This window comes from Gobius niger (assembly GCF_951799975.1).
Source record: "Gobius niger genome assembly, chromosome: 6".
Taxonomy (NCBI): domain Eukaryota; kingdom Metazoa; phylum Chordata; class Actinopteri; order Gobiiformes; family Gobiidae; genus Gobius; species Gobius niger.
Genome location: NC_136857.1, coordinates 30,449,435 through 30,477,213, shown reverse-complemented (window position 1 = coordinate 30,477,213; position 27,779 = coordinate 30,449,435). Strand labels below are relative to the sequence as shown.

General features: G+C 43.8%; 1 protein-coding gene across 1 annotated transcript in view; it reads left to right on the top strand.

Moving 5' to 3' along the window:
- The window catches only part of plch2a (phospholipase C, eta 2a), a 103,445-nt gene that overhangs the window by 17,119 nt on the left and 58,547 nt on the right, over positions 1-27,779 (top strand). Inside the window, exon 2 of the mRNA XM_079558015.1 lies at positions 24,653-24,799. Coding sequence (XP_079414141.1) covers positions 24,653-24,799 — 147 coding nt within the window. The remainder of the gene's footprint in view (positions 1-24,652; positions 24,800-27,779) is intronic.

Genomic DNA, 27,779 nt, shown 5'->3' with positions numbered 1-27,779 from the left:
CCTCTTTGGATTCCTCGTCCTCTGCGGAACAGCGCTTCCACCGATCTGTTTAGAGATGAAATAGAGAGATGATTTTAATAAGGCAAACATCGTTCAGCGACGCGAGGAGACGTGTTCCAGCGTCTGTGGGCTCCATCTCTCTCTCCCTGGTTTAAGAAAGGTCCAAGTTAGCTTTCACTTACTTTTTTCTATTTTTATGTATTTATTTACTTCTCCTTCGGTGAGCTGTGTCAAAACAAGAGTTCAGAAACATTAATTCAGGACAAAACGGGGCTGAAGTGAAATGAAATTAGGAAAATTACAACTAAAGCTGAGCTGTAGTTTAGCGTTGATGGTTGAGCTGAACTAAGGCTTAAAACTAAAGCTTTAGAACTAAGGCTCTCATTGTGGAGCTTTAGAACTGGAGGATTATAAAGCTTTCAGTTGAAGGGCTTTGTGAGCCTTTCTATAACTTGGACGGCTGGTAGAGCTTGCAGAACTATGAAATTAAAAAAAGCTGTAAGCTGAATTCTCGCAGTATTACTGTGTTCACAAACACAAGACTCCATCTCCTTCACCGCTCCAGACCAAACCAAAGTGGTCTAATAGACACTGATTAACATTATGACGGAAACACATGAGCTGAATACTGAATACATTCTTGATCAGCAGCAAATGCTGCTCCAACAGTTGGTCCTCCTGAAGGACTGAGCCTCAGTGATCCCAGATCCATGTCTGTGCTAATGTCAGTGACTCTGTAATATTCATCTGACTCTTACAGGGTCAGACCTGCTCATTTTGTTTCCAAGCTCCTTTAGTTCCATTTTATTTATTTATTCAGACAGTGGAAGTGTTACTTTTGAAGCTCAGTCTTATGTATCTGCTCCTTTACTTTACGATCACTTTACAAAACTCTGTTATTTTGAAAATGTCCAACTTTCTAAAGAGTTACTGATATATTTGTGCATTTGATGCACAGTATTTACAAAATACAAAAACAAACAAAACCATCATCTCACATTACTCGTGTCCAAGTCTAATGTTTGTACTTTCTTCATATATTTGTGTTGGTTGAGCTCCAGGAGAGTTCCTGACTCTTTGACTTCTTTCTGAAGTTTTTCCAAACACAGTTCGCTCTGTTGAACTTGCTTTTATTTAAAGTCGTCTGTTACACTACAGATTGTAGTGCCTTTCTCTTTTCTCAAACCTTTCTTGGGTCGGGGATGTTTTAATTGGCTTCATACTAAACCTGAAGAACATAACATAGATCATTACGCTTTAGTGACTTACATTTGATAAATAGATCTAATATTATAGATAGTTTTCAGAGTTTTACAGTAAGTTAAATATGGTGTTATCATTGTGTTGCATAAAGTAAATAAAGAGGATTGAGTTTGAGAAAATTGGGCTTTATACAAAACCGTGATGGATTTAGTTACTTTTCCTTTTCGATCTTTTATGTGTGACTTCCATTTGAGCTCTTTACGACACAGATCATTATTGCAGCTCTAACGCTGGTCTTTATAACTTTATTCAAACATAATGATATGATCTGAAGTAAAGCCACACAGAGGCACGTGGCCTCTCCGTCTGACCCAAACACTGCTCTCCTTTATCCAGGTTTAGACCCTTCGGTAGATCCATAGATATCGATATTTCGATGCCTATGCCAACAGTGATCTTCATGTCCAAATATTGGCATTTTAATGTAAAAAGCTTTACTTTTAGTATTGGATCAACACCACAGCCTTGTGCCCGTCACAAACAGCAGCCTCTCCTTCTCCATAATCACTGCTTTTAAAGGTAATGCTCTCTGCTCTAGTTTTATGCTGTAAACCTCTCCTTCCTGCGCCGTTTGAAAGTGTGAAACCTGACACCGAGCTTCACTTTGAGCGGAGCCTGATCCCTGAGCGTAGGCTGACAGGCACACGCCCCGCTGAACACGAGAGGGAGGAAAGGTACAACGCTGGAATCACACCGTTCACATCACAGCTCCCAGAGCCGCTTTTAGCTCCTGTTTAGTCCAGTTTAGAGTCGGTCTAGTTCTGGTGGTGGAGAGGCCAAGCGTTCTGTGAGGTGGAGGTAAACGTGGAGGCTTTGAGAACGGAGACTAAAGCCAGTGCCTTGTTTGGGTGTAGTTGAAGCTGAGCACATGATGAGGGCGTGTCTCAGCGGGGATGGACTGACCATCACAACAAACGGACAGCAATGGCCAATAACAGAGCGGAACATGCACAGAAAATACTATAGCTACCTCCTTTTTCATATCTCCATCATAACAGCAGCACAAACAATGGCCACAGCCCCACAAAGACCACGCCAAACAGCACAGTACTGTATATCACCAAAGGTTCACAAGAACAACCGTTTCCAGTCACTTCAACCACAAACAGAGTTTAGTTTGTTTAGTTTAATGGAAACTGTGGTACCACAGCGTGAGAACACTTAGGCGGTCTTTGGAAGCTTTATTAGAGGGAGTATTAGGAGAACCTCTTTCAGTTGTTGGCCCTAAACTTTTTAAAACCGTCCCCTCTGATGGTGTTTCTAATGCCGGTGTGCATCGCATTATTTATTTTGTATCTTGTAAGATTTTTAGATGTGACATGTGCGTCTCTCTGCGATGGTTCAAAGAGTCGTCGCTTTGACCAAAGTTTTGTCACAGCACCTTCAGGAGCAGACGGCTCGTGGGTAACACCTTATAATAATGGTACATGAGTTCATGCATGATTTTCATGAACTTATGTATGAATTAATGTATGATTTCATGATACATTCATGAATTACTAAATCATGACTTCTCAGGAACAAACATGATCACATGTTGGTTCATGGATGACTTCATCTCTGTATTAAACGTGTAACTACTGTAATGAATGTACATGAAACTCTTCAGTGATCATGTGTGATCATGAGGATCACACAGTAAAGTGAAGATGTCGAAGTCCTCTTGGTGTTATTACGGTACTATTGTTTGGTCTCTAACAGGACATTAGTGTTTTTGAGTGTCCTCATGTTAGTTATGTGTGTAAGGTGCTTGTTTAGGTAAATGTAAGTTCTGTACACGACACTATTGCACCATGATTGCTCCAACGATAGAGAGAATGTAACAGTGCCCCTGTGAGGCGGGTCAAGCGCAGGGCCCACACTTCCCTATGGCGATAATGAAGTCTAACCTCAGAGAAAAGGCAGAGTGGCCTTTTGCTCTGACAGGCAGAAGCCTCATTAAACTCTCCCCTGACAGGCCTGTTGCAGTTCTTTTTTCCTCTTCCCATATTGATTCGAAAAACCACAGTCTGATGCCTCGTCGGGTAATTGCTGCGGCCGCTGGACCAGTCTGCCTCGGGGCGGACCTGGCACAAACGTATGCGTTGTTGTTCTGTGCCTTTTCCATAATGAGCCCAGGGTATCCCTCCACAGTGAACACGACAACCAGGGAAAGCTTCTTCAACTAGAAAAAAAGGACCATGAGGCGGTTAGGTCCCGGGTTCGATTCCCATGTGGAGCTTTCTGTGTGGAGTTTGTATGTTTCTCTCGCCGTGGTGAGCAGTTCCTCAGTGACACCCCAAAACATCACATTTGGTCAAAGAGACACCATGACTAATATCGCAGGCTTGGCGAACATGCCCATAATCTTATATCACATATCTGCTGTTACAGGCCAAAGTGGAGCCTCTGTCTGCTGTCTCGGACAGAGGCTCCACTAACCACACTGAAGGATGCTCAGTCAGCTCAATAACACGTTTATCACAGAAGGCAAATGGAATCAGGTCATGACTCCGGTGATAAGAAGAGTGACAGTAATGATGATAATAAATGAACTATACTTTATTATTTGCTATAATAAGTAATATACAGCTGATTTTAAAGCCTACATGTACACGGTTCTAGGGGTTTTCATCAGTTCCACTATTTGCTGTGCCTCTGTTAAGATTGAGTCAACGCATTGAGTGCCAAAAACAGAAAAAGCTTTTTTTGTTTGCGTTTTAACCTGACACTTCTCTCTCGCTCAGCTTCCCATGGAAGGATCCAAACAGTTGAGATTTTAACGTTTCTCTGAGTTTTTAAATGGATAAAATCGGTCCCAGGACGACTGAGAAACATCCTGTTAAAGTCTTCAATCCGAGAACCAGGCTGTTTAAATGCGATAAAAAGTGATCGATAACACGCAGTGTTTCAAAACATTTCAACAATGTTGTCGTTTAAAATTGACTTGAAACTGAGATATTTAGGCATTTGCCTCTTCACATAATGTTAGTGTCTGTAGAGGAGAGAAGACGAGAGAAAAGTTAATCAGAAAGGAGAGCGTTTCATAAAACACACAACATCTCAGTTTCTGGGAAAAAAAACAGTGATTTTGATCAAAACTAGCCTCTGTTTAGCTTATGTTTCTCAGGAACCGAGGCACGTAGGATTAAACTGTTTTCACCTACGGAGAGCTTAGAGTCTCAGCTTTCAAACGAGCTACAGCATGTGTCCATAGCTATAACATAGAATATGCTGTGGTGCTACAAATATCATGAAAAATGGTCTGGATTGTTGGCACTCAACAGTTAAATCCCCCAAAACAGCACAACACTCAATGTGTTGAAATTGTACAAATCATGAGTCGCGGCTTGTCATCCGCACTGCACCGTTTACGCCCTGGTGTGGAGTAGATCGGGCACTTATTTTTAGCCCAAAGACAGATGCAGTGACTGAAGATTGTGCCTCTATGGCCGTCACAGAGGTCAACCCTGCGGCCGTAACTACCAACCGCCCACACACCTGAGCCGCGAGTGTTTGCCATGCGGCTGTAACTGTACGCACATGATTATCTGAACAAAGACGGTTTCACCCCTCAGGATGTGACAGTCTTCACCTGTTTCTGAAGCTCCCGCCCTTTTAGTCTGTAGCCCTTTGTTCTGAAGTACTGAAGCACTGCCTCTTGTTCTCTCCTCACCACCATCAGTTATCAGCGCTGCTTCGTGGTGCCTTATGGGGAATGTACTTTTATTTAGTGTTTAAAGGAACAGGCCACTGTTTTTAAATACTGAGATATGTTCTAACCTTAGCTTAGACAAGTTGATGTGTAGCTATCTGGCCTTTACACGTGCGCTCAGCCTCGTAAACAGAGCCAAGACGTCGCTAGCATTTAGCCTGTCCTCCTCTCCCACATGGGGCCAAACGGAGGTGAAGTTAGAAGCTACCAAGCTCTTCCACGAAGACCAGACAGTTACGCATCAACTCGTCTAAGCAAAGGTAAGAACATATCTCAGTGTTTAAAAATGGTGGCCTTTAATTCCGTTTACAAGTAAGAAATCATCATCTCACAGGCCACGCGTCTGAGGCCCCTGTTTACAGGCCATTTTATACCAATGTGCTGATTGGCCTAGAACACTCTATGCCCCAGGGTTAACTCTGGCCGAGGGGTTAATCCGGCAGCTTGGCCCGCTACACCGCCAGCTCCATGTGGAAGAACGAAGCAACATCCCACAGGCTCCACAGACGCCTGCATGTGAAGGAGATGATGACGCTGGATGCTGAAAGACGGAGCTCCCACTCCACGGCCACGAATCCCATCCCTTTACCGCGGCTGGCACGTGTTGCTCGGTGGCATATGCCTGTCGGGGTGGGTGGGGGGGGGGGATTGGGGGGGTGAGTGTGTGAACGCGCCGCCTGTTTTACAAACCCGCTCTGCGTTTCACGGAGCTAAAAATACGAGCGGACGTGTTATTTACTGCCGCGCTCGCTCCTAATGAGGCAGCAGCCGATGCTAACGCTATAACGGTGAGGAGGAGGAGGATGAAGAGGAGGGGGGGGGGGGGGGGGTACTGATGGAGCGTACACGCGTCTGAACTAACGGAGAACTGAGCGCGAACAAGCACTTCCTGCATTTGATCTGTGTACTCGGCGTCTGAATACAGCTGACAGCTCGCATTTAGGGAGGAGAGAGAGAGGATTAAAGGTACACTTCAGTGAGAGGAAGGAAGGAGAGCGAAGGAGAGAACAAAAGGCTCCTTCTGCTGGAGCGGGATGGAGCGTTTTGTGGGTGTTAAAAACTTCAGTCTTGAAGTCCTGACTCTGAGCATGCACCCGGAGCACATGGCTACTTAATATGCACGTTATAAAGCACATTATAAACCAAAGGGTGGACTTCAGCGCTCACTTGAGCTGTGGGACTCATTATCGCAGACCTGCATAAACCTGCACTAACACTCTACCTGTATTTGTACACACAGGATTCAGGATTTATTTACATTTTATATATATAGTAGTTAACCTCTGACCCCCCTGCTGACTAACTGAGAACATTGTACCCAGTTTGGCTTTACCCAAATCTAGAAGTTTGCAGCCTATGGGCCAGAGTAACCCCACATTTGAAAGACCTACAAAAGTAATCTAAACTTCTTCCGATTTTCGTTCTTTTTGGTTGTGTCTTCATCATGTTTTCGTTGCCATTGTTTTTTTTTTTTTTTGCTTTTTACATATTCTGGTCAGCGCTCGGGCTTCACAGCTAGAAGGTCCCGGGTTCGATTCCCACCTGGACGGGGGCCTTTCTGTGTGGAGTTCGCATGCTCTCCCCGTGTCTGTGTAGGTTTCTTCCGAGTACTCCGGTTTCCCCTAGCGCTAAAAACATGTACAACAGGCCTGGATGAATGAGAGTGTGTTTGAGAGTGTGCATGGCGTGTTCATTAACATACACTGTCCCGACCAAATAAAGGAATAAACTAAACTTTTCTTTCAAAGGAGGCGTTACTCTGGCCTATAGTCTGTAACTGTCCCGTGGAGAAGCTTATCGATTTGGATGAAACGGGAGAAAATGTGCCCGGTTAAGGCGGGGCTAAGGGGGTCAAAATCAAAATGTTGAAACGAATCAATTGATTCAGGGGTAAATTCCAACATTAGCGACTAAACCAAGTCCAAACAGGCTAACAAGGTTTAAACTGGAACAAAACAAAACTTGATCTCAGCTTTAGCTTCCTCTTGTTCTGTAGCTTCACAGTGACAGCAGCTAATGCTAATGCTAATGCTAATTGACTGTATTTTAACTAATTTTGATATATATATTTTATATATTTTTATGCGTTGTCTTGATGGATTTGTTTTATTGTGTTTTCATCGCGTTTTTACTGTGTTTATGGTGTTGCTGTGAGGCACATTGAGTTGCCTTGTGCATGAAATGTGCTGTGTTTAGATTTGCCATGAGACGGAGAGTTTCGATGGGATGCATCTGTTTGTTGCATGAATGTATCATAGAGTGTAAATTATGAATGGACTTATTGTTCCCGACTGCTTCCTGTAGCCAAAAAGAAATGGCGGCTGTGGAATTCCATTGAAACTTTTTTTGCCCTTTTTGAAGTAATTATTGAACACAGGCTTATCATTCTGACCTCCACCTGTTTGTCTGAACATGTGCAACATTCTCCTACTTATATCATTTTACTATTTTTATTTTGACTTTTACCCTATTCTCAATAATGGAGATGGCTTTAATAACGCCTGAATGTATTTCTAATTATATAATTATATTATTTTATTATGGGCCTCGTGGAAGGCCCAGGACACGGTGGTGGGACTATGTCTCCGAGCTGGCCTGGTGTCGCCTCGGGGTCCCCCCAGAACAGCTGGAGGAAGTGTGTGTGGACCGGGAAGTTTGGGCATCTCTGCTGAGACTGCTGCCCCCGCGAGCCGGCCCCGGATAAAGCGGAAGAAAATGGATGGATGGATAAAAAAAATATATTAGCAGTGTTTTTGCTTTCAAGCTGATGCTAAATTGAGTGGAGATTGTTAATTTTTATGTTGCACATAGTACAGATAAAGTTTTAGGTATGTTGCAAATCGGCAACAACAGGCATAAATGTAATTTTTGGTATGTTGTAAATTGACAACAGGCAAAAGTGTGTTTGTTCTGAATGACTACAAATGTAAATGAACTGTAAGATACTCTGAGCACTTGTGTATTCAGGTTAGGATATTAGAACAGTAAACAGAGCTAACGCTTTTCACTAAATGCTTGTAAAGTGTTGATATTGAGCAGCTGATGCCGTCCTGCAGCAGCAGCACTGGTAACAGGAAGGGCATCATGATTTTCAGTAACATCTTCATTACTGCTGTTCCTGTCATCAGTGCCTTCCCTGCTGCTGCTGCTTCATCACCTGATGTAGGGAGGAGAAAAAAAAGCACTTTATAAAGGTGCAAACAATATCGAAATCCGCGCAGTAATCTTCACTTTACTGCGCAGTAATCTTCACTTTACTGCGCAGTAATCTTCACTTTACTGTGCGGATGTCAAACTACTCCTGGTATTATTACGCCTTACAATATAGTTCCCCCTTTTATCCGCTTAGAAAATCCACATTGTTTAATTTTGTGTAATTATACTTTGTAGTGTAACACTTCACGTAACCATATTTAAATAGGGAAAACGTGGAAGAGCTTGGTAGTTTCTATCTTGACCTGTTTTGGAGCTATAGAGGAGAGGAGGAGAGGCTAAATGCTAACGCCGTCTGCGCTGTGTTTACGTGACTGAAGGCACGGGTGAAGATCAGACAGGTCCTAAAGAACTCGTCAAAGCTAAAGTAAGAACATATCTCAGTAAAAACGGTGGCCTATTCCTTTAATATAGAAGGTGCAGTTACACGTTTGACCTGAGGTGGCAGTAGTGAGTATAAAATGGCAACTTTGCATCTAGCCCCTTTAAACAAAGTCACACATGAGGTGATGGAGAAAGTTGTGCTGTGACCTTTTGAAAGCACTTTCAGCGCATCACTGAGACATCACCTCTGCACAGTCTGAGCAACGCTTACATCCCGGGACAGTCCCGTGTCACGAGGCGCCGGCGCTGGCAGTGATTGAAGCGCAGTGTGACGGCGTACCCGGCCTCATCTGGTGAATGACTGATCAAACGTCTGAGCGAATATCTGTGCGCTGCCTCTCAATAAAAAACTATAGGAGGCGGGCTGCTGCCTCTGTTGTTTCCATGGAAACAGCGGCGGGTGGCTCCTCCTCGGCGGTCCCCCTCGTGTGACAGTCGATTTATGTTCAGTTTCATCATTCAGCTCGTCAAAAGTTGGGCCACTTTCCCTGTTTCAGAAAACCGAGCTATTTTCGGCTCATCCCTGTGGGTTCTGGAGACGTCGAGGCTTAGCAGACCCTGAAGTGGACACATCCCGGATATAGTTTTAAACCTGCTTTCAGACAGACGATACCGGGCTCTCACTTTGACTGGAACAGTTTGGAATGGCCTCTTCCTCTTCCAACATGAGGAAAAAAACGATTCTTTCTGCTGCTTTCTGCTTAGTTATTTCACTTTAAGCATGTCTCAACCGTATCACTGGGTTATAGATACAGACGGCATCTCTGGAATCGCCCATATATGGTCATTTTTGAAAACAGTTAAGGGGGAAAACAATTTTGAAAAAATGAAAAGTTTCTCTCATTATTTAAAAAGCTACTGTAACAAATGCTGAAATATGAACATGGTTTCTACTAAATAAAGATGCAAAGACATGGGGAGGAGCAAAGTGGTTCAACAGCCCATAAATACATGAATAACGGAGAATGCTAACTTCATGTTACGTACGCAACGATGACGAAACCTTCTGTTGGTCTGTAAATGCAGTAAATTAGAATAACTGGCTTGTATAAAATTGCTCTCTCAAAATGGCTGCAGCAAATGTCTTGAAATAGGCCTCTGTCTCTTTAAGAACCTCTGACCCTTTCAGACACGCCCCCTCCACACCTGTCTGTGGCCTCAGTGGGGAGGGGGTTCTGCTGAGGAGCAGTGGTTGGTTACTCGGCTGGTGACGAAAGCTCGGAGGCGTCTCCAGGAGGTGGGGGCGTTCCTAGGAGGACTCAGGCAAACCTATCCCTAAAATGGCCGCCATCAGAGTTTTTACGTGAATGTGCCAAGGCAACACTTCAGGCATGTTTTTAATGAGGGAATGACACAATAACATGATGTAAAGCTTAAAAAAGTCGATTTTGCATAATACCCCCCCTTTAAAGCTTTTTATTGATTGTATAAAAGATACCTCTATTCACTATTTTATTGTTTGCACATGATAGACAGTTTCTTGAGAGCTTATGGAAGTGAATTCCTCCCTTGTCACATCAATAAAGGCTTATATTATTTTCTTATAAGACATTTGTGTACCAAAATACTGTATCTGCACAAATGTAACCGACTAACCCCAGTCTCCCCCTAATTTTGGACAGACAGGCACCAGGACGGAACACATCATAACAAAGCTTGACCTGATTGAGCAAAACCAATGTGCTTTTTGGATTCAGTGCATCGAAACTGTCCTAAATCAGCTCACAAAACTGAGACGACAAATTCGTAAATTAAACCAGTGTAACGAACAGCAGCCCAGGTTCCAAACTGCTTATTGTCTTTTCTTTACAAATACATTATTTCAAACTTTAAAGTATAAACTATCAGTACTGAGGTTCCCAGAATGTTTAAGCCACAGTTTTGCATGATGTATCCATTTAGGTGTTTCTGCTACCACAATTTAACAATATATGTTGTAGCTTTGATTCCAGCACATTCACTGGGGTTGTTCCAACAAGCTTGTTATTGTTTATTTTCAACCAAGACATACACAACACATATTTTCAACATATTTTCAACCAAGACATATTTTCAACCAAGACATACACATACACAATATGTAATTTCTCCATCTGTGAGATCAATAAAGTATCATCTATCATCTACAACACACATTGTCCACATTATTTTTACTCAAATGTAAGTCAAGTTTAAGTCACATGAAAATGACACTCTATTTGTGTGACGATAGACTGTACCACGGATTTGAGTGGAGCATTTCAGCACCACGGACAGCGCACGGGCACACAGAGCCGTGCACTGGACACTAATCCCCCATCATGTAAGACACTGCTCCCTACACGCTCCGCCAGGCAGCAGAACAGGCTGTAAAGGTCAGTGAGAGTCCGGGTGACTGCTCAGGCTCCCCCAGATGGAGCACAAAGGAGGAAATAAAGAAGCTTTTAGGCCTGTTTACTCGCTATGCTAACATTCGGAGCACAGCCATGGCTTTTCACAAACGCCACAACTTTAAATGTGAATCTGGTTTTCACTGTAGGTTTGGAAGGTTTTAGCTTTAACCTTTGATTGGCAAGTCCTGGAGGAGGCCGCCTTTTAGGGACATCCTCTGTAGGACCTGGATGTGCCATCAGAGATTCCCTCTCAGGTCGTTTTCGATCATGTACTGTAAATGGGTGGAGTGAGGAGAAGAGCTTGGGGACTGAAACTGATCAAATATGACAGAATGTGTAAAAAAAAGAAAAGAAAAGTGGTCCAGGCGACGCCATCCCTTCGACCAGGGTAATGTTCTTCTTTTGGTTCACGTGGCAATGGACAAAATTCATCGCTTCATGTTCAAATGTTTTAACCGTAAAGTAGTAAAACATTTGGCCACTCTTTCCTCTGTAACAATGTGACAAAAGAAAATGAATAAAATATGAATTTAAATTGATGTGTATGATCTTTCATCCTCTCATTGGAATTTATCGATTCATTGTGTGGGTTTATTTTTGGAATGATCAGATTTGTCACGATTAGGACTGTGACAGGATGTAGATTTTCCGACGTATCGCGATGTGTTACGGGACGAAACGATACTGAAACATTTATTCCGATATCGATCCTTTTGATGATGTCATGCATATTAATGAGCAACATCATGCATATTAATGAGGCAGCAGTGCTCCACTGTTTTCAGTCAATAGACACCAACAATGGTCAAGGATTCAGTCAGGACAGCAGGGGGCAGCACTACGCACTGTGGACCAAACACTGTCACACAAATAATTTACTTTTAATAATAGAATAATTTGAACCATTTTGCATTTAAAATACCTTATATTTGAGCAGCATCAGCTTCGTGGTTGTATAAGCTACGCGGCGGCGGAGTGATCTGCTAGAAAATAGTCCCTCAAAATGCGATCATTCATGTGATGCAAGGTCAGATATATTCCAAAAATTATTCTATGGACACAGACATTTATATGGTTAGTCTGGTTTTAAAGGGATTTGCCTCAGGTGCTCTGTGGAGCGGGTCAGACTGTTTTTAATGCAGGCTAGCTGATATCGTAGATATCGTAGCCTTGCATTAGCCTAGCGCCACGAAACTCTTCAAATATAGGAACTGCATGAATTACAAAAAAAAATATCTCCAGAAATCATTAACGCTCTGGATAACTAGGAAATGAGGCCCTATGTGAAAAATCCTGAAATGTCCCTTTAAGTTTTGGAAAACGGTTTGGATTAGGTTGATTCAGTAATTTTAATGAGGTGCCATTATTAATCAAGTGTGTCTAATAACTCACCATTTATTTTTATCTATCAAACCAACGCTAAGTGCATAAAATGAACACACACACAAAAAAAACGTTTTTGAACACAAAAGTGGTGTGCTCACGGGACGTCTTTTTTCGCATTATCATAAGTAGAGAGTTTGTATCCGGGTTATTTTGCGTTCGGACCCAGGCACGTGACCGGAGGTGGGCGGGACTGTTGAGCCCCCCTGAGAAACACGCACGGGGGAAACACCTGCGGCAAATGCAACAGGCAGACTCCGCTTCTTTCGCCTCTCTGATGGAACTACGTCACTAAACCTCAGCGTCTCTCCGCGTCACTTTGCGAACCAAAAGGCCCGACGCAAACGCCTCTCTGACGGGTCTGTGGCGCTGTTTTCATGCCTCTGCCCGGGGCGATGTCAGCATGCCGCACCGCACTCGCTCCCAGGGATCCGTGCACCTGTGGTTTTTCAAAGACAGTCTCTCCAAGATCTCCCTGTACGGAACATGGACCCGCGCGCAGGAGCGGTACAGCCGGCCCAACGTGTACAAGGCCAGCATCGGCCGGTGCCTGCAGGGGAGACGGGCCCCCGGGAAGCCCCGAGGCCACGGTGAGCTCCACACGCTCTGACTGCACGACCGACGATCTGTGTCCATGACTGTAGAAGAGGTGACCGTCCAAAAGTAAAAACAAGTAACCTAGTTCTTAGAGTAGAGAATATTGTTTTGAAGTAACCGCAGAGTAACTCGAGTCAAACATTTGGTTTCTCTTAGACCTGTGAGTAACTGTGTAAGTGAAAGCTTCATGTTGACATCTGGAAGCGGATGAAACATATATTACATTCAGTTGAGGCAGAACAGAACAATAATGTTCATCTATTCCATAAGGTTCTGTTGCTTTTGCATTTGTATGGTGTATTTTAGCTGAAAAATGTTAGCGTCCTTTATGCAGTTCTTGGACCAACAAGTATCCAAACTTGGATCTAAAGATATAATGAGTTTCTTGGTACCAGCTTTTGATACTTTTTCCGATACCAGTAGTCCCTAAACCAGGGGTCTCCAACAGGCGGCCCGCGGGCCAAATCCGGCCCGCAAGATGATTCAATGTGACTTGTAGAGCACAACTTCTTGAGTAGGTCAAAAAAAAAAAAAAAGTATGTCTTTAGCCCAGCCCTGTGCGGAGTTATGATTTTTTTTTTTTTTTTAAGAAAGTTCTTTGTACGACTAGGGTACAAAGCACATGAAAAGAAATGTAAATGATGAATAATATGTGGCTTTTTAGAATTAAGGTTAAAAGTAGCATGTTTTTTTTTTAAATCGTGATGTATTGTAGGTTATTTTTGTGCAATACATCGATGATGTGGGGCTGTATTTTTACTGTTATCTTTTTGAGCAATGATTACAAGTACATAAAAAGGCCACTGTCAATCAGTTGTCTTTCTTTTATATCCTCAGTAGTGATATTGTTGCATGTTGTAGTACTGCATAATTCTACTTTGGTATTCAAAGTGGCCACCAAAACAACAAAGGTCACATGACTGACAGGCATGAATACCTCTGGTCAGATGGGGCCTCAGGGCTGTTATGATACCGGGTTTTGGTACTCATCCCTAAGCTCTAAACACTTCCATTAACCCAAAAGGGAGGACTATTAACTTATTAGAGCTTTCGGTAATTGACCTGCCTGGAGTGTAGGAGGATGGGAGGGCATCTGACACAGCACGAAGCCTGTTATCTCATGTTTCAGCCTCCAGTCCAGCCCTTAGCTGACGTTGTTTAGCCTCACTGTGCAGTAAATTGTCTCGGACGCAAACATCAGAGACGTGGCTTCCACATGAGCGCCGACACGTCCGTCTGATGCACAGGCAGAATGAGAAGTGACAGCTCCATTTGCTCCGTAGGCTTCACACCGCGGGCCTTCACAGACGAGCAGAGCCCTGTGTGGACACTGATCTGAAGTGTGATGACTGTAGTATTCATTATTCAAATGTACAAATGTATTCAAAAGTAGGTTGGTGTTTACGAGTGCTGTCTCTTGGACGGGTGGAGCCTGTGATGATGCCGACTGGTGCAGACTGTGGTTGTGTCTTTAGGCAAGGCAATAGAGTTCGACTGATGGGGCTTTTTGATTGACTGCGTAATTCTTCCGCAGTCAATTATTGGTTTTCATGTTCTTTATTATTATTCCTCTTCCATCTTTTTCCCGATTTTCTAGAGCTTTCAGCACTTTCATGCTTTGTGCAATTTATGCAAGTTATGCATCAAAACGTTCCGCATGTTGAGGAGAAGGATGCTATTACTTTTGGGACTTCTGCAACTTACGTTTTTTCCGCAATCGGCCGAAATGTCGGAGATTTTTCCCAATGACTTATAATGGGGCTGCCGCAAATCCATGCTTTTCTGCACTTTTTTCTGCATTTTATGCAATTTCTGCACTTTGTGTAAGTTCAGCTTCTGCAACTTGTGGGTTTTGAGAAAAAATTGGCCTTCAGCAGATTTCCAGTTTTTTTATACGGGAGTTTGACATTTTTGCATTGGTGTGTATGGGGGAATCCAGCCAATGGGGAGACTCCAGGACTTTCAGCCATTTGTGCAGCTTCTGCCAATCAAGCACTTTCAACAGTTTGACCAGTTTATGGAATTTAAAAAGTTTATGCAACATTAATAATTTATGCAAAGTAACCACTTTATGGAATTTAACCAGTTTATGCATTTTAAAGAGTTTATGCAATTTACATAATTTATGCAAATTAACCCATTCATGCACTTTATGCAGTTTATACAGTTTATGCAACATGACATTTTATGCATTTTACCAGTTTATGCAAATTTTATTATGCAATTTCTGCATTCGCTTCCCGCATTTCCGCAGTCAATCGCAATGGCGCAGCATTTCTAGTTTCTTTTTGGGACGTTTTTTGCTGATGCCAATATGCACAGCTGCTATTTTTGGCAGATTTTTCCAAATGTCTTGTTTATAATCCTGAGTGTGATGCTCCTGAACAGTAAAATGTGTCATTTGTTGCGTTTACATCAAAGAGGATGCACATCTGTCTAGAATTGATGGTTACCTGGGTACAGCAGTCGGCTGGATGCTGCATTTACCCAGCAGAGGGCGCACCGTGCGTGTGTGATTTAAATGGAGCTTTTTTCGGCTCTTGCCATAAATTAATGTTAATTTTGGCGACACACTACTACTACTACTACTGCTAAGTCTTTTAATGTTGGCCAAACAACAACTATCCCAGAGTGTGATTTCTACATTTTCTTTTGAAAGTCTATTGGCACGTCATTAGTCGCTAACTCTGTCCATTAGCTGCAATGGCACTGTTGTCAGTAAGGCTGGGATGATGATCGGGGGCTGATCCAGATAAAGTCAATTCTGACAAGTAATATTTTCCCTTGTTTAACTTCACATGTGTCAAGAGAAAACAGTCCTGTGTCCAACGTTTATAAACCCAATGCCATTTGACATTAATCAAAGTGTTAAAGGGACTAGAGGTGACAGTGGCGCAGATGGTAGAGCGTCTCATCATCGGAAGGTCAGGAGTTCGATTCCCACCTCCTGAAAATGTACACTGTCGTTGTGTCCACAATTCCAACTTGACTGCCACCGGACCGGAGCAACCAATACACACTAATGGAATCACGAAGAAGAAGCTAGCAGGCTAACGGGCAAAGCGAACTGTGGGCTAGCGTCACTTTAACAGTATTTACAGCCAAGTTTGGGTGAAAAAAATGATCTCCATTGTGTAATTGGATGTACAATATCCCTCTGTCCCTTCGCCTTTTCTGTCAGCGTAGTATTTACTCTCACGGACAATTAATAAGTTGTGGAGCTTATGGTGTTACATGCAAGACCAGAGGTGGCAGTAGCGAATATAAAAATGACAAACGTGCATCTAGTGCACAAAGTGCTGTGTAACTGTTACTGAAAAAGTGTGGATAAAAAATGCCTTAAAACACAAGTATTGAAAGTATTGCGATACTTGATGAATGTCCCAGCCCAAGTTGTTTGCATAAACACAGCGGCAAAGACAGTGCAGCGATGTTTGAGCTCCTGCACCTCGGGGAAATAAATATTTCCTGTGACTGATGGATTATTTTCTTCTTCACTTCTGTCCTCTCCAGTCCACAGTTGTCACGTGTTCTTTTTATTCGCTACATCAAACCTTTTGCGACTAATCTGTTTCCATCTTCCAAACGTCACCTCAAGCGAGTGGATCAACCTTTTATGCGAGTTAAGGGTTCTAAATGTGAAATTCAGTGTGTCCAACGAGTTTCCCCCTCCATGCCTGTGGGAATGCAGCGTGTGAGCTGGTGGTCGGTGGCGGCTGAAGGGACCGATGGCACAGATTGACAGTCGCAGTCTGATATCTGACGACTGTCTTCCGATCTGCAGGGCTGATGACCTGTCCTTTTTATGAGATCGCTCTATTACGATCTCAAGCACAGTCTGCACTGTCAGCTCTTTACCTGCTTCTGAAACCCAAGCCCGGAGCTTTCAGCAGACACGATGGCGGACGCTAATGCCAATGGCCTCGTTTAGCTGCCAGGCTCCTCAGTCCAGAGCTTTTCTGTCTCTAACTCAGCAGGACTAAAGAGGCGCTACATGTGTTTATAATCGAAGTCTTTGGTCTTCCCATGTGTCTTATATTGGAAATATAAGACACAGGTGAAACTCTCAGTTCCTTATTCGTAAAGTAGCCTATCCTTGGATCCTTCATGGCATTTATTCAGTCTTTCTCTTCAGTGTGCAAAGCTCTATTTGTCATCATTTGTAAAAGTGATAGAATCGATTGTCACATAGCCCACACCTCATGCACCAGAGCAGAGGGTAGAGTAAAGCTTACTATCACTGAGTATGGAGTGAATGGATAATGACTGGAGTTTATTTGCAGAGCACAAGGCAAAATTCAAAGTGCATCACACAGTTACATTAAATCACAAGAAAGCAGATCAGATCAATCCATAAAACATCAACACAGTCAATAATGAATGACTTTAAAAGTGAAAAGTGCGGATACAACAGTTTCAGTGTCAGCTGCGCGGCTGAACAGAACTGTTTTCAGCCCGGATTTGAACGTCGTCAGAGTCGAGGCCTGTCTCACCTCTTCAGGAAGATTGTTCCAGATTTTAGCTGCAGAAAATCTTAAAGGAACAGGCCACCGTTTTTCCATACTGTGATATGCTCTTACCTGAGCTTAGACGAGTTGATACGTACCTGTCTGGTCTTTGTGCGTGCCCGTGGAAGTGCTTGGTAACTTCCAACTTCACCCCGTTTGGAGCTATAGGAATACATTGGGAGAGGCCAAATGCTAACAACATCTTTGGTCGTTTTGCGTGACTGAGAGCACGCACAAAGACCAGACAGGTATGCATCAACTCGTCTAAGCTCAGGTAAGAACATATCTCAGTATGAAAAACTGATCCTTTAAATGCTGACTCTTCGTGTTTAGTCCTGACTCTGGGACAAGCAGGACAAGCTTGTGTGAAGTGCAGTACAAGTGTAAGCCCTTTTTATTACTACAGTTTAGTTCATAAGCACAAGTCCTTTTGTAATTGGCAAATCCCAGTTCTTTTTGTGACTCGATACTCCGCTTTTGTACCATAGAGCATTGAGCTCAATCTTACTTGACTCAGGACTGAAATGTATTCATTTATTTGACAGGGACATTGCAGTTTAACGTAGTACAAAACAAGCTGTCTGATGCTATGCAAAGAGAGTGTATAGTTAGTGCTCATTTTCAACCCCACACCCTGGTTTTCTACACTGCATTAAAATGACATTAGTAGCTCATTTTCAATTTCATTCTGAAAACTTGCCTATATTCACCGTACAAATCATTTATTCACACAAACTCGGTCCTTTTTCCGATGGGTTCAATTCTGTTTCCATTTCACTCAGTCATGGTTATAAGTTCTGTGGGTAATGAGTTCCACAACTTTGCACGTTTATATGCAAAGGCACTGAAGTCTTGCTGTGAGGAATCGTACAGTTATTGATGGAGCCTCTGTGACTCTGTTATCGTTTTGTCTCTGTATAAATGAACTGAGAGGCTCAGGGGCAGATTATTGAAACATTTGAATGTCAGTGTGAGGAAGCATGAATCGCTAAAGCAATAGCTAATAGCAGTTCAGACTTCTGGAGGAGAGTGCAGTGATGGAAGTGGATTGGCGTCCATAATCTTTATAGTTTGATTGTATAATGACCTGATGTGTGTTGTGTCTGAGGGCGTGGCCTGGGCTCATGCTGTCAAACAGTATGAAATATGTATGAATCTCATAGCGTCAGGCACACGAGGGCGGCCTGGTTTGGGATACAGTGTCGATTAAGTTTGAATGAATTTAGATTGCTTTGTATTGTTTTTGAGATTTCTTAGTTGAGGTTGAGGACTGATCCAAGGTATTTAAGATGCATTATGCACATTTTTATGTGGGAAAAAAAAGGTGCTCTCTATAGAATGCTGCAGGATCAATTTCTTAAGATTTTCTCAGATCACGGAGCTTCTCAACAGAAAACCTACAAAATAATTGATCCTGGAGCATCCTCTCCACCTTATTCCTAAGCCCTATGAGCCTTTACGTCAAAGATGGGGGGCTGTCCGCTCTAATCCACTTTTTATGAGCTTTAGAGACGTCAACTGTGTGGGAACACGAGCTGTCACAGCTGAGACGACACTACGAGCCACGATTATCTGCTCACAATAAACTTTTGACTTCGCTCCGTCGAAGATTTTTCTGACCCGTGGGTGTGTTGGCCAAGTTGTTTCCCCTTAACCTCTGTGGATATTTCTAATTCTGCGATCTTTCACAAAGACTTTACTCAGATGTGGTACTTCAGGCTTAGAGAATGGATGGTCAGCATCAAAACAGTCTTTTTGCTTTGTGTTGATTGGTCAAATCTTCACATTTCAGATTAAACTGACCTACAGTCTTTGTAAAAGGTTCATACTGTCATCTTTGATTAGATTATTGTTATTTTCTTCTTTTAGTAAGACAGAAGGTTTGTTGAACGGGCTAGAGCAGGGGTGGGCAATTCATTTTCATAAGGGGCCACATGAGAAGCCTCGGAGCCAGTTTTTCCTATACGCAGATTGCGTAAGTTGCGGAGGGCCCCCGCAGTCGCAAGGGCCCCGCATCTCAGTCAAATGTTTCGCTGATTAATGAGTGCGGTGTTACATGGACAGGCTGACTGACAGCGCTCACTCCTACTTTGCCACATACAACACCGGAATGGAGCAGTGTGAAGTAGATGAGCTGAAGAGACCGCCTTCCCCCTGTCACTCCCAACGAGTGAGCGATTCTTCGCTCGCGTCTTCACTCGGTCTGTGTCCCGGTGTTTTCGCCTCATGCTCGCATCCTGCGCGGCTTTGTCCCGTCTCCCGGCCCGGGCGCTGCTCGCCTAAGCGGACCTGGGCTACATCGGCCGCACACTCATTTAACTATCTTCTTGATGTTTCGAGTAGAGTGTCAGGCCTGTAGTTAGGTGAATAGAAGACAGAAAAAGCCGTTGTATTCTCATGAGCGCTGAAGCCTACTTTCAGTAGGCCTAACTCTAGTTCTCAGAATGTGCTTGGTCTACAACTAACTAACCAATTTTCAGTGGTGTGATAAAAATATAACCGTCAGGTGCAGGTTTCAGTTACTTTGAAGTCTGTGGTTCCCAAACTGGGTCAGGGACCGGAGGTGAGAGAATGTGACCATTTACCATTACCATTGGGGGAACTGTTAAACCGCTGTCTAACAGTGGGTTAGTGGTTAGTGGGGCAGGGCCACTTCGCCCTGCACTACTGCACAGTATAACTGTTTTTGATGGTAGATGAGTTCACTCTTCATCAAACAGCCTTGGGATGCGTGCTGTAGGGCCCCGAGTCGGGGGGCCGCACCAACAATAAGTCAAACTAATATCAGGATATAAGTATTATATATCATGAGTGTATCGCCGGGCTCCATAAACAAAAGCTCCAAAATAAAACATGTTTTGATTGGCAAAATACATTGAGGACTTTTTTTCAATAAATAAATAAGAGTGAATGGACTCCACTTGGAAAAAAAATAAAAATAAAAAAAAACTTAGAAAAAATCCAACCACACCTCCCCTGAGACTCTCAACCCAGGGAAGGAGGGAAGGACCCGGAGGCCGGTCGGCAAAAGCTTGGATCAAGGGCTGACTTTCAATATACGCCCCCAATGACTGGCGCCCTCTCCAGGACGGTGTCCCAGTTGTGGGGTACGGTGTACGCTCCGCCGTCCCGATTCATAGATGTTGGTGCACATTTCCTGCTCTCGATCACTTCTCTGATCCAGCGGTGGTACTTGTTACCTTCGGCACGGATGACCCTGGCATTGTCCCAATTCAGGATGTGGTTCTCTGAGCTACAGTCTGTTTACGAAGCCTCATTTCATACGCCACATTTCATACACCACCCCGGGAATAAGGTGGATAGAGACCACTGTGATGGAAGGTAATGGTGCCATGATGACCACTCATACAGCCACTGGGTCACTACAAGGTTAAATACGCACAAATGTCAATAAAAGTCCATAAATGTGGGCTGATGAACCTGTGGATTACCTGATGGCGCTCTTTAGTGCGCTCCGTTTCCTCATCAGTAAATCTCCAAACGCGGATTAGCGCTTGAGAGGGATTTAGCCTCCCGCCGCTCACTTGGGCAGCCCATTCAGCTCTCTGCGTCTCTGCCTCGCGTCCAGACCTCACAGTAACATGGGCGTGACCGTCCACTTCACGCCTTGCCGTCTCTTGTAGCGTTTCGACAGAAGAACCTTTCGACACCGACGAGCTCCGGGTTGCGGATTCTCGAAGCAGCGTTTGGAAGGATGTCGTCCAGGAAGAGCGGCCGCTTGTCCCAAACGCTGATGTACTCCACAGCCACCGCGGACAAACCGGGGCCCCCCGCCAAAGGGGCCTTCAGCCTCGACCGGGGTAAGGGTCAACGCGGGGCCGGCCGGACACCCCCCAGGGAGGGCAAGATGAAAGGGGAGCGGCTGACCCACAAAGAGGAGCAGCGTAAGGGGAAGGGGACCAGAGACCAGGACCCGGATTACACAGACGACCTGGCCAAACACCCTCACCCCGGCGGGACACGACCAGCGCAGGACGTGCCCCAAGTGGAGCGGGGCCAGGATGGGGTCCTGTCCAGCGCCGTGACATGGAAGTGGAGGCTGGGATATATGGGTAAGGGCTGGGTGCAGGATCTGAAACCAACGACTCCAACAGGCTTTTAAATTTCTCCGTAAATGGTGACATTGCTCGACTTTAGTTCCACCTTAACTTCGTATTAGTGGAATTGTAGAACATGCGCTTTTGAGAGTTTTTTTCCAAGTCAAATTTTAAAACCAGAGAAAAGTAGGAATACACTGTCGTCTTGATCAGGGCTGGGCCATTTTTGACATATGACATATTTATCCCTATATATCCCATTATTTCGATTTACTCTCCAACCCATAAGACACTTTTAGTTGAGCGGTTCTCAAAGATTTTGCCGTTCCAACACCCACCAGGACGAGATCAAGAGGGCAATCATTCAAACTGGGTGTAAACCGTAGAATGAAATGTCCAAGGGCACTCTGATACAGTTAAAAGTCCTTCATTGATCATGGGACGTCAACACGTTTCAGCCTGGCATGGGCTTCTTTACAGATTGTCGTTGATTTAAGCTTTGAAGAAACACATACAGTGGAATCTGAACTAAAACAACTCATGCCAAGTCATTTTAACAGAGTTTTTGAGTGTCTTTACAGTGTAAATACTGAAAGGCTGGTGACCCACTAATGACGGTTCCATGACCCACTTTAGCCAGTTGAGAAACACTGATCTAATCACAGAGCACGATGTCAAGACCGAATTAAATAGAAAGTACCGGCGTAGATGTTGAATTCTCCTACGTTTCAAAGCTGAACCGAGTTGCTGATGACTCCTTGTATCCTTCAGATCGTTCACGTTTGTTTTGTTTTTCTCTGATTGGTTGATACACTTGTCAATCTCGCACATCGGGAACTTGAAGAGCCCTTATTCTGTCTAGGAAAAGTGTGTATTCTGGAAACGGAAAGCTGGGCTGAGCTTCATTCTTTCTTTTTTTGTCCCGATACAGCGATGCTTGGTTTAAGACGCCGGTACCTAAACAATGCTTTTTTTTCCCCCCATACTACATTATTTAGCATTTCGAACCATTAAACTGAAAGATGGCGTCCATTTATTCCATTTAAGTCTGAGTCTGTGATTTTGAGCTGGAACAACCAAGTAACTTTCTTTAGTGCAGGACCCACAAGGCATAAAACCTGGGATCTAAAGACAAATGTATCTTACCAAACTTTATGATGCCAAATGTCTATTCGTGACTGGTATTGTTTATTTAATAAGAAAAGCAGATTCAGGGAAGCACTGAAACACCTTTTGAGGAATATTTGACAATTTCATCATGTTCAGGAAAAAGTTTTTGTTAAAGGCCCGGTATGATATTCATATTTAGCTTTTGTTTGCACACTATGAAGAGGGAGCGGGGGAATTCTTAACTTTTCCAATGTATTTCTAGCATCCGATTTCCTCACAGGGATGAGTTTGTAAGCTCTTTCATAACTTTCAGGTTCACGGTCACAGAAATGCTAACAAAAGCTAGCCTGAAATTGATATGAAACTTTAACAAGAGCAAATTGGCCACTCGTCGTCCCTAAACCGTTGCCTCTCGAGTGTCGAAAACCCGAAACAGACGGTTCAAGCACGTCCGAGTCCCAGTGAGCATGTTTTTTTTTGGGACTTGACCGGAGACGCCTGGCGCTAAGGTCCTGCCGCTCCCGGTGTGGTTTGGCTTCTTATGTAGAGCAGCACGTGCTCACACAGCCATCTGCAGCTCCTCACCTGAGCGGGACATATGCTCCACAATCCTCAGAGATTAGGTCAGGCCTGACGGGCTCCTGACGGGCTCCTGACCTACATGTGAACGGCGGGCCGACAGTCGGACACTCCCTCAGGTGAACTACATTCTCCCAGTGCTGGGCAGACGTGGAGAAGGGTCGTTCGAGTTGTCATCTGTGCTGGGTTGTTTATAATAATGGAAAGGACTGGGAGATATGGATAATAAAAATATATATGCAGTGTACTGTAGTAATCACAATATTTTCCCTCATATTGTTTTAATCTTGATTTTTGGATTGAATTAACTTTCATGCTAAGGGGAGAAGCTGCAGGCAAAGCTCTATTTAAATGATCAAGTTTTGGGCCACTTTGGTCTCATTATTGGAGAGTGGGGTAAGGTGAGCCACTTTTTGCTTTGGTGGTTATTGTGTATAAACAGAATCATATATCACAGGTAAGCAGCATAAAGCATAAAACCTTTGGCCCCAAGAGGATTTTGAGAGAACATTTATTCATAAATTAGAGACTAAATCAGTGATAAAGTATTCTAAAATGTGGAAAATACTGTCAATATCTTCACATTTCCTGGCAAAACACCCCATTAGGTCATATATGATTTGCAAAACTTATATTTGTAGCAAAAAGTTGCTTTACTTAGGGCAACAATTGTTTTGGCCCTTGGCATTCTGGCAATGAAGAAAATCGTCGATTTTTGGCTTTAAAAAACAGTGGTCTTGTGGCTCACTTTACCCAAGGAGTCGAACCTCCAGATTTAAAGGACAAATTAACACTAAAAATCATCCATCCATCCATTTTCTTCCGCTTTATCCGGGGCCGGGTCACGGGGGCAACAGTCTCAGCAGAGATGCCCAAACTTCCCGATCCACGCACACCTCCTGCAGTTGTTCTGGGGGGACCCCGAGGCGACACCAGGCCAGCTCGGAGACATAGGCCCTCCAGCGTGTCCTGGGTCTTCCACAAGGCCTTGTCCCACTAGGACATGCCTGGAACACCTCCTGCGGGAGGCGGCCAGGAGGCATCCGGAACAGATGCCCTCGCCCCCTCAGCTGCTCCTTTCAACTAAAAATAATAAAATCTAAAAAAATGTAGTTAATCTCATGGAGCAGAGACTCTTTACCACAGCCACGGGTCAAATTAACCCATACTATTGATCTGCTTTTATACCGAACAAACTGACCAATATCAGAAAAAGAAATGGACCTACATGCATTAGTTTGTTTGTGTCAGTGGTTGTTGCAGCAGTGGGCGAGTGTAGTGCTGGTTACTGACGTAATGTTCAGGTCTGCGTCCGTTATGACCCCCAGACTGGGCGCCTCACCTCTTTTAAAGTCTGTATCCCCTCTGCTGAAGTGTGTTTGGCTCTGACAGCTCCGTCTGTTCCGCTGGGTTCCTCCGACACTCGCTCGTCTTCAGATTGCCCTCGTCTCGCCTCTCCTCTGACTCTGTTGTTGTTGTGTGTCTTTGCAGTGGAGAAGTGCATGAACTCCATGCAGATGGGCGTGCAGATGGTGAAGCTGCGTGGAGGCTCCAAAGGCCTGGTGCGCTTCTTCTTCCTGGACCAGCACAAGTCCTGCATCCGCTGGAGACCCTCGCGCAAGAACGAGAAGGCCAAGAGTGAGTCACACATTATGCTTTTTAAAATCATCATATTTTTTTATGTGATTTTTATTTGAACAAGCAGATTGCTCGACCCGGCTGTCTTCCTATGCTTTAAAGCTGTGTAACTAAAGTGTTTTCTTGCAGCGTTTTGGAGTGTGTGATTCGGAGAATGCATTTATGTAGCTGAATATAGAGCAGTGAGAGCGACACGTTTATGAGAGTATGATTAAAACTAAGGATGTTTTTCTGAAAACACCTTTAAATGCCTCTGTCTCTCACAGATTTGTATCTTGATACATTCAGCTGTAATGTAATAGCAACAGCTGTTTTAGAAGTATAAATGCAGCTCAATTGCATGAAATATATAATATACGCTATAGCTATATGCTATAACATTAAAATCACATATTGAATCGCAATATCTGTCAGATATACAGTGGTATGCACGGGCACCCCTTTAACTTTTCAAAATTTTGCCATACTATGAACCATAAACATATTTAATTGACATTTTATGTGAAAGACACACACTAAGTGACACACAATCACTGACCAGAGCTGTTGCCACGAAGACTTCTTATGGTTTTCTTTTAAGAACTAGCTGAGACCCGGCCTTTGGCCGGGCCTCGCTAGTCTCCACATTTGATATTCTGAGATTATGAGTGATTACAAAGAAATGTCCAACCCGTCACACAGTTCAGCTGTAGACCAGTGGTTCCCAACCCATTCCAAAAACTATGGCCACTACAAATGTGTAAAATAATGAATGCTAAATTTTTTTTCAAACAATCTGCAATTGGAGTGTTTGATGCACCCGTAGTCTTGTCTTATATACTACAACGACAATATGTTCGCTAAACTCAGGGAATAGAATTCAAGAGACAGTGGAATAAGTATGGATAAATATTAGGGGTTCAGCTCTAACGGTTTGGTTGACGGTGCAGGACCAGTGGTTTGGTGCATCACGGTAGTGTACAATAAAAAAATAATAAGTAGGTTTTGAAATGAAATAACCTAATGATCGTTGTTAGACAGTATTTATAACTTTACAATAAAATTGGCAATGCGTTCAAAGCTGCTTTAGAATAAAATGTACCTCTGGGCTCACAATACGTGAAAGCAAAATAGAAAACAAATGGTACAGCAGCAAAAAAAAAAAAGAAAAAAACTACGCAGTGCAGGCCATGCGCTCGTTAAGTTGTAGTTTCATTTTCGCTTTTACTCACACGGAGGAGAAATCAGTCGGGGCAGCGCGTGTGATTAGAGGCTTTTGGGCAATGTTTTGCGTGTACTGTTTTTCGGAGACAAAGCTTTAGAGACGGAATACTGCCTGGATCTATAATGAACCACAGCCTCGGTCACTGCAGGAGAGACTTAAACAAAGACGCGCAGATGTCTTTTGGAGGATGTAACTGTATCTGTGCGGAGCGTCTGCAGGTTAGCGGTGAGTGACGATGACACACATCGCCCTGTTTGGATGCACACACGCACACACACACCGCCCTGTTTGGATGCGCGCACACGCACGGCAGTCAGATGTCGTGCACTCGCGTTGTTGTGACGGCGGGTTGTCCTCGGACAGCAGCACCGCGGTCCATATGGACCCGTCGTCAATGCCCGCGGCTGGTGGGACCATCACGTGGGGGCCGGCCGCGGATATAGCGCTTTTCCAGACGCTCAAAGTTGCTGAACAATGATGCGCACATCAGCCCCCACCACCAACCACGCACAAACTCACTACTGTCGCCAGGCTTCCTGGTGTTCCCAAACGGTCTCCCATCCCAGTCCTAACCAGGCCCGTCCCTGCTTAGCTTCAAAGTCGGTATGGGAAATAAACATGGCGGCGCCCAGGCGGCGGCCATTGAGATAGCGTTTTCTATAATAGATGCCATCTTATATAAAAAGGTCATATTGGTTCAGTGTACGACTAATAGTTGTCCTGTGGACAGTTTCCCCCACCTGAGCTGTAGCTCTCTGCAGTTCATCCAGGGTCATCATAGGCTTCTTGGTAACAGCTCTGGTCAGTGCTGTCCTTGTTCGGTCTGTAAGTTTAGGAGGACGGCCGGATCTTGGTAGGTTTGCAGTGATGCCAGACTCTTTCCATTCCTGGATGGTGTATTTAACTGTACTTTGAGAGATGTTCAAAGCTTTTGAAATATGTTTATAACCAAACCCAGCTTTATACTTCTCAATAACTTTATCCCGGACCTGTCTGGTGTGTTCTTGGACTTCATGATGCTTCTGCTCCACAATAGTCTCTTCACAGACCTCTGACCATCACAGAGCAGCTGTATTTGAACTGACATTAGAAACACACAGGTAGACTCTATTTAGTCATTAGGTCAACATGTGATCATTCAGAAATCATCATCAGGCAACTGGCTGCACTAAAAGGAAAGGGGGTCCGGTACTTTTGCACATCACACTTTTCAGTTTTTTATTTATAAAAAAAAAAGAAAAAATCTAAATCATGTATAAATTTCTTCTCACTTCACTCACATGGACGATCAGGAGTACAGGAAGCACGGTGAGAGGCAGACCTGTGTGTTCTGACCTTTCACAGCATATACAGGAGCACTTTAATTTCTCCTAAACCCTCTACGGCAGATTTAACACTTGGAAACAAAACAATGATGTGTCTTTTCGGGGTTTCAAAGAGTGAAATTGGATGCTTCTCAAAACGAGGGATAGAAGAAGCGCCCGAGTCTGACTAATTCGATTAGAATGTGCTGAACTCCTACCACACACTGAAGCCCCATCAGTGCAGCCTGACTGGTTTTCACACAGTTTCTGTCGGAACTTAAACGTTCTCTTCCCGCACTGGGCTGCGCTCTTAATCTATTTATTTGAATGGATTGATTGCCTCTCAACTGGCGCAGAAACCTCTACTCTTTTGGAATGTTCTTTTTTTTCAGACAGCAAACTCAGATCTCTTCATGTTTACTCAGTGAAAATTCTCGCTCTTTTCAAGCCACTTAACTCACAAGAGCAACTG